The sequence below is a fragment of the Dendrobates tinctorius genome, unplaced genomic scaffold, assembly GCF_039654945.1.
Source record: "Dendrobates tinctorius isolate UK_male_01 unplaced genomic scaffold, ASM3965494v1 ptg000084l, whole genome shotgun sequence".
NCBI classification, from domain to species: domain Eukaryota; kingdom Metazoa; phylum Chordata; class Amphibia; order Anura; family Dendrobatidae; genus Dendrobates; species Dendrobates tinctorius.
This window is the reverse complement of record NW_027361752.1, coordinates 40,354,024-40,364,746: the sequence shown is the minus strand read 5'-3', so window position 1 is coordinate 40,364,746 and position 10,723 is coordinate 40,354,024. Positions and strand designations below refer to the sequence as shown.

Sequence of the window (10,723 nt, the reverse complement as noted above, 5' to 3'; positions counted from 1 at the left end):
TGAATCTCAAATTGTCGCACTCATTCTGTTTATTCCACATTCTTGTTATTCTATTAATTCTTGTCCCGTTTATTAACTCCCTGCGAAGAGATTACTTTAACCTTTACTGTTAAAATAAATAATAAATAATTCCTCAGTGAATGCCATGCAGCCTCTGTTTCTGGTGGGTGTATCAGGCAGTGGGTTAGTGGCTGGGGGATCAACCTCTCAGCTGCAGCCTGCTGGACCAATCGGGTATTATGGAGCGGTCCCTTCCAGCCTGGTGCGGCCTACCAGGGCCATGACATCAACGTCCTCAGGATCATTTGGATTCGGACCTAAGGCACCTGAGGGTTCACCTGACGGATGTCTGGACAAGGGGTAAGTATTATTCTATGTCTTCACCGTTGCCTCCATTGTTAATGTCCCCAGTGACGGGGGGGCTAGTCAGGTAGTCAGGTCAGTAGTTTCAGGTCAGGGTGTTTGCGTTCAGTCGGATCCCGTGGGGGATGGGATTAGAGAGATCCTGGGTAATGTGAGGGATTTGCTGACACGCTTGGAAGGGGGTAGGTCAACTTCAGGGCATTTAGCTCCTTGGGTTGGCTCGCAGTCTATGGGGCATAGTTTTTCGAGTATGGGTTTGGTTGTGCCTAGCAGAATTTCTGATCCGGTGGCAGTGTCGGTTCAGACGGAAAAAGAGAGGGAGTGTAAGATTCACTTGGATGATAGGGCTCATGGGGAGGTGTATGTTTGTTTCTTTTGAAGGCCCGCTGGCGGCTTACCTTAAGGAAGACGAATATGTCGAAATTTCTTCCATGCTTCCTTTGGAGAAATTTAATTTGGATAAGGGAAAAAAGGACGATAGGAAGAAGGAGGATGATGAGAAGCGTAGGTGGTGCCTGATCACTCAGACATTTGTCAATTGGCTTCAAGCTTTTGCCATCTTGGCAAGTGTTAAAGGGAAAAAGCGCCTGAGAACTGCTCTCCCCTATTCTGCTATATGGACTCCTTCGGGGAGACCCATAGGATTTATGGGGGACAAGCATAGCTCCGTTATGATGAACAGTTTCGTCAGAGGAAAGCTATTCGTTTGTCATTTCGGTGGGATCAGAAGGATATAGGTTTCGGTTGCTAGTTATGGCACTGACTAGGTTTGACAGTTCCTTTCACGGGGGGGCCAGGGTTGCCGGACAGTTTACTACCCAGAGGAGTACGTGTAAGAAGATGAACCAAAGCATTGAGGGCCACGGTGTTTCTGGGCCAGAACTATTGGAACTGTCACTTGTGTTACAGGGGGACCGAGTTCCTCACCAGGACAGACCTGTGACCCCTGGGACAAAGGGCAGGACTGAGATAAAAGGAGCTGCACGCACCAACAGGGGGCTTTTTGCGGGAAGACAGAAGGGACTGCTGGTGAATGTTAGCTCCCTCCCTGCAGTAAACCTAGTAGACTGCAGACCGCGTTCCAGTGCACCCTTCCCTGCATCCTGCGTCAGCACTAGTGACTGCATACCCCAGGGGAACAACGCCCGGACGCTACCACAGGCAAGAATCGCTCACTGCACTGTGCGACGCTTACCCTCTGACAGTGGCTGCGGCCTTGATACATGATTCCTCTGCCTCCTCCCCTGGTACAGCAGCTACAAGTACCCGGACACAGAGTGGACCATGGAAAGTTTCAGGACTCTTCTCTTCCGCAAAGAGACAGTGCCTCTGGTACATTCAGGACCGCTTCCTCGTCATGACGCGCCAACTGCGGCGCCATCGTGGGATCTTCCAACCACCTCCCTCCGGACTGATAAGTTGAATCTAGCGCTATTACCTGCCATTTGTTATTATGTATTACCGCTGTTTGCAGCTGAGAACAGACCGTTACCATCTTATACTGTTCACCAAACTATCAGTCCTTGCGGCACTACTGTGCATGCTGTGTATACCAACTCCCTGCGTGGAGAAAGCATTGATAGTCCTTTTACCATTTTATATATAAAACACCCATTAACCCTTGCTCTGCCTCCTGCTCGTCACTGCATCCTACGCACCTGCTAGTACCCTACATACGCAAGGGGCTGGGGGACAGTCAGGGGTTCAGAAGCCCAGATTATGCTGTCAGTTTAATGAAAGCCAGTGTAAATTTGGAGCCAGCTGCAAGTTCAAGCATCTGTACTCGCACTGCAGTGGTTCCTCCCATGGTGCCGCCAGATGTTTTAAAAAGAACAAGTTGAAGGCAGGAAATAGTAATACCCAAGGGAGAGACGCCAGTGAAGCTGGCCGCGATGGTCCCTTATCTAAGTAGGTTTCCAGAGACGTGCAAGGCAGAGCTATTGTCAGGTTTTATGGACAGTTTCAAAATTCCTCTTTCACTTTTAGAGATACCCTGGGTTCTTAAAAATCTTAGGTCGGCGGAGAAATATGCGAAGGTGGTGGAGAAGTTGGGTAAGGAAGTAGCTTTGGGCTGGATGTCAGGACCATTTAGTGATCCCCATTTGAAGATTTGTTTGTCTCCCCTGTGATTTGGTTTTGTTTACGGATGCATCAGGCGGGGTCAGTTTTGGGACATACTTTAGAGGTCAGTGGTGTGCATCCAGGTGGCCAAAGGATTGTTTTTTGTCAGGCCTGGTCAAGAATATTGCATTATTAGAGATCTTTCCCATTCTGGTTGCAGTGCAATTAATAAGGAAGGATTTTCACAACAGGAGGGTGCGTTTTAACTGTGATAACATGGGGGTAGTGTGTGTGATTAATAGTTTGACAGCATCTTCACCTCCAGGGATTAGGGTACTTCGCCAATTGGTTTTGACTTGCTTGCCCATAAATGCTTACATTACGGTTTTGCATGTGCCAGGTGTGAAGAATTCTATTGCTGACTCGCTATCTTGTTTACAGTGGGAGCGTTTTTGGTTGTTGGCCCCGGATGCAGAGGACGAGGGTTTGGAGTGCCCTACGGAGCTTTGGATCGTAGTCTCCGTGATGCACAGTGTTTGATTAAGTCATCCCTGGCTGCCAGCACGTGAGCCGCTTACCAGTTGGAATGGTGTTTATGGGAGGATTGGCTGGCGTCTTCTGATGGGTGACGCAATGTTGAAGATCAGGTGGGAGCGTTGTTGTTGTGGTTGAGTCAGGGGGCTGCGTCGTACGTCTAAAGGGGAGCGAGACGTGCGAATGTGCGGCGTGAGGGTAGACAGCTCGGTTTTTCCAGCAACATGGTGGTGATCAGGTGGCTTGGCTGCAGAGAGATGGGTTGGAGTAGGGTTTTACAAGAGGTTCATAGCAGCACCAGGCTTTATAGGCCTCCTGATATTTTGGTATTACATGTTGGGGGTAATGATCTGGGAGTTCGCCCTTTTCGGGAATTAGTGAAGGACATTAAGCATGACTTGCTTCAGTTATGGTGTCTTTTAGAGGGATGATGTGGTCAGAAATTGTTCTGTGGAAATGTTGGCAGAGCGCAAGGTCAGTGGAAAAGGTTAATAAGGCAAGAATAAAAGTTTACAGGGCTGTGTCTAGTTTTATTTTTATTTGTAGGAATGGGGGAATTGCGGTTCATCACTTTTATTTGTAAAAAGGGGACAAAGAATTTTGGTTGGTGGATAAGGTACACTTGAATGCTGTAGGCAGCGATGTTTGGGCTCTTGGTTTACAGGGCAGTATCGAAAGGGCAATAGCATTTCATTGCAGGGGGTCTCAGGCATTTGAGGTGGTCAAAGGCCTTCACTGTGGCGGTTGGAGGGTCTTTGAAGTTGGTGCTAAATTGGTCTGGGGGATCTATGGGAATATGGATTCCTCAATTGGTAATACAATATGGTTTTAGTCTGGTGATTTTGGGGGTATTCACAGCAATGGTTTGTCGGATACCCAGGGTTTAAGTTGACGATGGAACCCCTTGGGGTGATGGTGCTCCCAAGCCAGTGAGGTAACGGCTGGGAGCAATCTATGATCTGTTTATTATGACCACAGTTTATGTTTGATTAATCACCAGATTTTGGAAGCTTCAAGGACCCTCCCTGCGTCTTATTTATATTATTGTTAAATATTTGTATGTTGTATAAATAAAGGCTGCTGTGGCCAAAAGTATTCAAAATTATGGAGTCATTGTTTTAATTTTGGGGCCTGTAGTTGGGGAGAGGTTATCAGGTATTTAATTTGGTGGGGTGGGTTAAGGTTATGGGAGGGTTCCCACCGGAAACATCGACAATACCAATGTCAAGAGCTGTTGTGTTGACATGAAGCAGCAGAATCATCAGCAGGACCACATACGCATACATAACCAAGTGAGGCGACCAGTACGCACCAAATTTGGGAAAGTGTAGAAGAGACCTGGGTTCAGATTTTGGTAGACATGTTTGGTAGATTTTCAATCTGATCGAAAGCATACTTAGAAGCATTCTGCCAGTGGTGAAAGCCAAAGGTGAATTTAAAAAATACCAACAAAATAATAAAATTAAAATTTACATTTTTATACTGCAATACTTCAGTATTGCGGTCCATGAAAGTTACAGTCTTCTATAAAGCCGAGCCTGCAGGGGTACCAAGATGGCACTGAGGAGGGTCTTCAGAAGGCCCCCCTGCAGCCATGGCAACCTATTGGCACCGCCCACAATTGTGTTGCAGCACGTGATTGTGACCTGGATGGACGCTGGCATTTAAGTGGTTAAACAGCTTCTATCAGTGTTGTTACAGGCAAGTGGCGACTGTATAACACAACCTGCACCTTTACGCTAAGGGTTCCCCTTTTAAAGCTTTTGCATGCTCAGTCGGGAGATATATCTGTGGCAAGCACTCTTATCTTTGGTCTATGGCCACCTTTAACCTTTCTCCTTGGGGTGATCTTAACATCCGTGCAATTACAGTAAAACTACAACTTGCAGCTAGCAATGCACGCGGAGGTGTAGTTTCACAACAGATTGAGATCCTAAGGCCGTAGACCACAGAGCTGAATGCCTACTTACCAAATCAACCAATCAGAATTCATCTCTTATACCCTAACCTGTACTGAAAAAATGAAAGAAGGATTCTTATTGCTTGCTAGAGGCCTGGAAAAATTAGAACGACAAACAATGAAATTAGATTTTATTACACAATTTATACTGTACAAAAAACACACGACCAATATCTTACATGGTGCATAAGTACATAAAAGAAATAAGCGATCACAGCAAACATCAGCGACATACCATAGGCAGAAAAGTCAGATATTACAATCTACTAACATAAACTGCGTAACAACCAGACACTTCTTCACAATCTTGGACTCATCATTTTGTATATATATAATTTAAATGCGAATAATAATAATCAGAATATTTTTAATTTTCTTTAATGATTTTAGATATTTGTCTCAACAAGTAAATAAGAAGTACCGTAAATCAATGTTATAATAGGATATTTTTACTGCAGTCTTCCAGTATAACTGTACATTCACACTGTGCCTTTTTTCCAGTGATCAAAAACATCCAAACCCCAAGGAAAATTTATTATTTCGAGTTTTTCGGTCGTTTCCTGAGCACCTTTTTCACTGATGAGTTTTACAGATTTTTTTTCAGCATTTTTTGGGCTTTTTTTTTTTTTGCTGGTGTTTTTCGCTCTTCTTTTTAATGAAGAAAGCGCTAGCACTTTTGAAGCAAAAACACTGCTAATACGCTTCTGGGCATCCTTTTAGCCTTCCTATATGACTTCTATTGTAAAGTATTTAGCATCTTTGCAGAAAATGCCAGAAGAATGTACATGTTACGTCATAGAAAGTCTGAAGTGCTTAAAAGTTTGAACATATGAACAGCAAGTTGTTTTCCCTTACAAATTAATGGGACAATTGTTTTGATCACTTTGTTTGTGGTTTTATGGCCATTTTTTTTTATAGTGGAACACTCAAAAAATGGCAGCAAGTTTCACAGTGTGAACATATCCAGCTAGGAAATCCTTAGGGGTCTCCATTACAGAGGAAGATAGTCTTCTATGATAGCATCACAACCAGACAGTACAGGTGGAGCTGAGCTGGGTCTGCCAAGATTTGCACCATTGCCATTTGGAGAACACCTGATATTCATACGATCAATAATGTTTGTAATTTACAACAGGGGTCGTTTTGTATCCGGTCTCCAACCTGACCCAAAACACCCCCCACCCCTACCCTGAACAAAAAACAAACTGGTTATAAATAGTCATGAGCGAGTATACTCATTGCTCCGGTTTTCCCGAAAATGCTCCGGTGTCCTCCAAGTTTTTTGGCGTGCTCGGAGATTTAGTTTCTGTCCATGTAGCTGCATGATTTGCGTCTGCTAGACAGCCTGAACACATGTGGGGATTCTCTAACAAACAGAAATTCCTCACATGTATTCAGGCTGTCTAGCAGACGCAAATCATGGAGCTACATCGACCGAAACTAAATCTCCGAGCACGTCAAAATACTCGGAGGACACCCGAGCATGCTTGGGAAAACCCGAGCAACAAGTATACTCACTCATCACAAGTTGTAAACCATTATTCATATTCCGAAGTTAACAACAGGGATACGGTACCCCATTTTGGAGACCCCTTTAAAAGTGCCAGCAAAAGTAGACAATTCCTTCAAAAGTAATGTGGATTTTTTTGTATGGGTTTCAGGCCAAAGGTGCAGATTTTTGGAACATTTTTGTTTATAGAGATCATAATTCAAACATTCAGTTTCTTGGATATTTTTTGTCTACTATGGTACAGTTTCAAGAGTTTTATTCCAATGTTTCTCATATTTCTTTCCAGAGAAAGGACCCTACAGTATATTGGTTGAGGCTTCCCAATAATTACCAAAGTCTTTAGGACAAATTAAGACATCCATAAAACCTTTGATGCTTAGATCGGCCAAAAGTGTCCTGAGTCCTGACCCAAACTCTATAGCTTCATAGGCATATATGAGGCTGTTGAGGTCAGATCAGGAGAACTGCAGCCAATTCATACATCACAGTCCATACTTGGACTGTGTTCACGGACATCTGAGTTTGAGCTAACAATAACAGATTTAGATTTTGGTGGTGATAGTGTGCAATCTAAGTAATAACAAACTGCTCTAAAGCAAAGGTGTCAATCACGCGGGAAGCAATTTCTTATGTCCTGTAGTGACATGACCTACAGCGATTATCAGTAGTGAAACAATAGCTTTTATTTCTGGTGAATTATGGAAGTGGGACTTGACCGGAAATCATTACAGAATCGGGGTGTAATCGGAAGTCAGAGGGAGTAGACATGCCTGTGTGAACCCTTTAGTATTCCACCATATTCGGTTTGGCCATGGAACCCTCCAGAGTCTACGGCCTTGCCTCTGTGGTGCAACGCATCTCAAGGCCCACAGATGGCTACTCTAACTGTACTGTCACCACTGGACCTGTGTACCAAGTCCCGCCACCAAATTATGTTACACAAGATGACTGCTCCTGCCTACGCTGAGACTGATCCCCCCAAGAGATTTTTCTAAGTGGCCCCAGACCCATTTTGGTTTAAGACCCCTGCTCTAAAGTGAATAACCTAATAATTAGCCATTATTTGAAGCTTGAGCCAATACGTTTGAGAAAGTAAAGGGAAATCCAGTGAAAATGATCTTCCAATTTGTCAAAAAGAAATCTGTCTCTGACCCTGTCAAACCACTGATCTCTCCATAAGGGTTATCCATATAGAATGCATTATAACCTGACAGATTTCTTTTACATTACTAAATACCAATGCATATGTTACATTCAAGTCTCCTGGAAAGTAGTGTGACATCCTTTAAGGCAAGAGTACTGGCGGTCATATTGGTTGCCACTAAGGTATAAAGAATGACCAAACAGAATTTGACAGACAGGTACATTTATATACTGGTGATATTTTTAATTTGGGAGGGGGGCATTTTGAATAACTATACTTCTGCACACAGTGATGACTTTTAGGCCACGTTAAGTATTTTGGTCAGTATTTGACATCAGTATTTATAAGCCAAAACCAGGAGTGGGTCAAAAATACAGAAGTGGTGACGTGTTTCAATTTAACTTTTCCTCTGATTGTTTCACTCCTGATTTTGACTTACAAATACTCATGTAAAATACTGACCATGTAAAGAAAGTGTGAATGTGGCCTTACTGGGTTAAATCTCAAGCTCACTGTGCTTTTTTAGGCTACATTCCCACAATGAGCTTTCGGTGAGATTTTTACGCAGCGTATTTTCGAAAAAATGCAAGTTACCTATTTTAGTTAATGGGTGCCGAAATGGTGCAGAAAATCTGCAACATCAAAAACTCACCGCATGCTCATCGTGGGAACGTAGCCTTACGCAGCGTAAACTGATCTGCGGTACCTTTTCTAAATCTGCACCATGTCAATCTCTCTTGAGGTAAATCTGCTTTTTAGTTACGGCTTTTCCCCCAGACTACTATGAGATGAGAAAAACTGAAAGGTATAAAATGCATATATGGTTTTAGTGTGTTTTTGATTGAAAGGCTTGTAATCTGCACATGCCTTTACCTATAAAATTTTATCAAATCTATGTAACAATAGGTATCCAAAACAAAGCAGTTTTAGTGAAAACATGACATACCAAAAAGAAACAAAATACGCTGTCCAAAATAATGCGATAAAAACGCATGTAAAAAAAATTGCACCCCAAAAATGCAATGAAAAAATGCAAGTAACCTAATTTAGCGAATTGGTGTAGAAACGGTGTCGAAAATTTGCAGCATTAAAAATGCACAAAATTACTTTATTGTAGGAACATAGCTTTAAGGTATATGCCAATTTCAGCAGGATCGGACATCCATACATTGTGTATGGGGGGTGTCTTTTTGCCTCGTCTAAGACACAGGAAATGGAAAGAATATCTCTTAGTCAAAGGAACACGTGGCTCCCTAGTCGGGGGGGCCGCAGTGCCTACATGTGCCTCCGCATACTCATAGTAATGATACAGTATATACTATAACATAATAAACTACACCATTAAATCTATTCACATAAAAAGAAAATTTCCCATCAATGATTTTCTTATTTTGTGAAAGTGTAATACTCACACCCCACCATATATACAATAGATAATTCATGACATTGTCTCAGTCCTATTAATTGCAGCATAAAAAAATGTAATAAAAAAATCCTCTAACATAATATATTACAGTAAATCTTTTTTTCTTAGACTCTACTTTCACCTGCCTGCAAGCAATGTTTCCTTACAAGATGTCGTATAAGATTTCCACTCTAAGGCATTGTTATCGTAGAGAGAGTCACCTACATGACATGTCAGAAATTTGCCTTCTAGGTGTCCTACGAATGAGATATTGGAGTTCTCCATATCGAAATGATCAACCAAAACTGGCACCTTCTACTAAGTGCTAGTGTGATGCCATTCTACAAATTCCAAGGGCTCCGAGGTTGGACTTTTCCTTTCAATGTTCAATAACAGTGCAAACAGATGGCATTTTCCTACATTCAAAGATGGACAGGTCTCCATAATATTTTAGCAACCCAATATCCACAGCTAAACATACTGGCTCTTTGAGTACAAACTTGAAGTCTTCCTTGCCACCACTTCTCGAGGAGCATTTGATGCAGCTGATTTCGGGGGTATAGAATATTTGTACTTTCTCTCAGTGGAGGAACACACGCAACATAAAATGATCCCACCAGCCACCAGACAAAGTGCTGTTGCCCAACCAATGTAGAGCGCATCCCCAAGCTCTCTCTTCTGAGCCGCATTGACCAAGGGGTTGTAGAAATCTCTGATGATTTGATTGGCCGTCCAAGAAACTGGAATTAGTACGAGAATACCGGACAAGATGAAACAAATTCCTGAAATTAGGACTATGATCCTTTTGGTTTTCTCATTGTCTTCTGCACAGTTGGTACATTTCATGCCAATGATCGCAATCATGAAGGCCAAGAATGACAAAACCACAGCGATGCACATCAGTGCTCTACCTGCTTGCAAATCCGGTGTAAGCGCCAGCAGGGAGTCATATATTTTACATTGCATTCGGATGTTTGCTTGTCGGAAGCAGTTCATCCATAGGCCTTCCCAGAGGGACTCAAACACGATGATATTATTCTCGATGAAAGCCGTCACCCTCCATTGTGGCATGCCAGTCACCGCGCAAGTGCCAATTAAGCCAATGCATCCTAGTACCAATCCGGCTATTTGCACAGCGCCTTTATCCATGATGGTTTAGCAGTGGTTGTGGTGCAGAAGATGCTGGATGATGGTCTCAGGTGCACGCGAAGAACACATTAGATCTCCACTGAGTAATACTGCGGAACAAGTCTCAGTCACCTGCTACCAACACAAATCCAGCAGAGACTGGTTGGAATATTATGTACTGAACTGTTTCTAAAATTGAAATACCACCAAGTGGAGCAAAAGTACCTGTTTATCAGGTCGAACGAGTTTACCAGCCAATTATATGATAGCTAGGAGGGGAGTGGTTAGGCCAACAAAGGATTCTTCATTTCAATAACTGTTACCTCTCCGCTCGTACCTGCTTCCTCTTCTGTACTACATCATAACAGTGGACGGGATGAAGAAGGGCAGTCTCCACACACGTACACAATTCATCCGCCGCTTGGATAAACAGCAACTATTTCTAGTGCATGGACGTCTTCCAAAAATCTGCAGCCCTACTATGAAAGCGAAAAAGGAGACGGCGCTAAGCTGTCGCTGGGAAACAGGTCTCCGTGCCCGAGAAACCACATTCTTCTGTATTGTGTTGACCTGATTGAGAGGTTTGAAGAATAGCAAATCCAGTTGAAAGCAGCAAAA

The 10,723-nt window shown here is 43.1% G+C and overlaps 1 protein-coding gene across 1 annotated transcript; it reads right to left on the bottom strand.

Annotated features, from left to right (window-relative positions):
• Nucleotides 1-6,275: 6,275 nt before the first annotated feature.
• Nucleotides 6,276-10,450, bottom strand: LOC141097420 (claudin-8-like). Its single transcript, XM_073584571.1, has one exon. It carries the CDS (start codon nt 10,124-10,126, stop codon nt 9,449-9,451), a length of 678 nt encoding a protein of 225 aa, XP_073440672.1. The 5' UTR covers nt 10,127-10,450; the 3' UTR covers nt 6,276-9,448.
• Nucleotides 10,451-10,723: the final 273 nt, after the last annotated feature.

Coding starts and splice junctions, on each gene's coding strand:
- LOC141097420 (XM_073584571.1), bottom strand. CDS start 10,126: ATGGATAAAGGCGCTGTGCAAATAGCCGGATTGGTACTAGGATGCATT.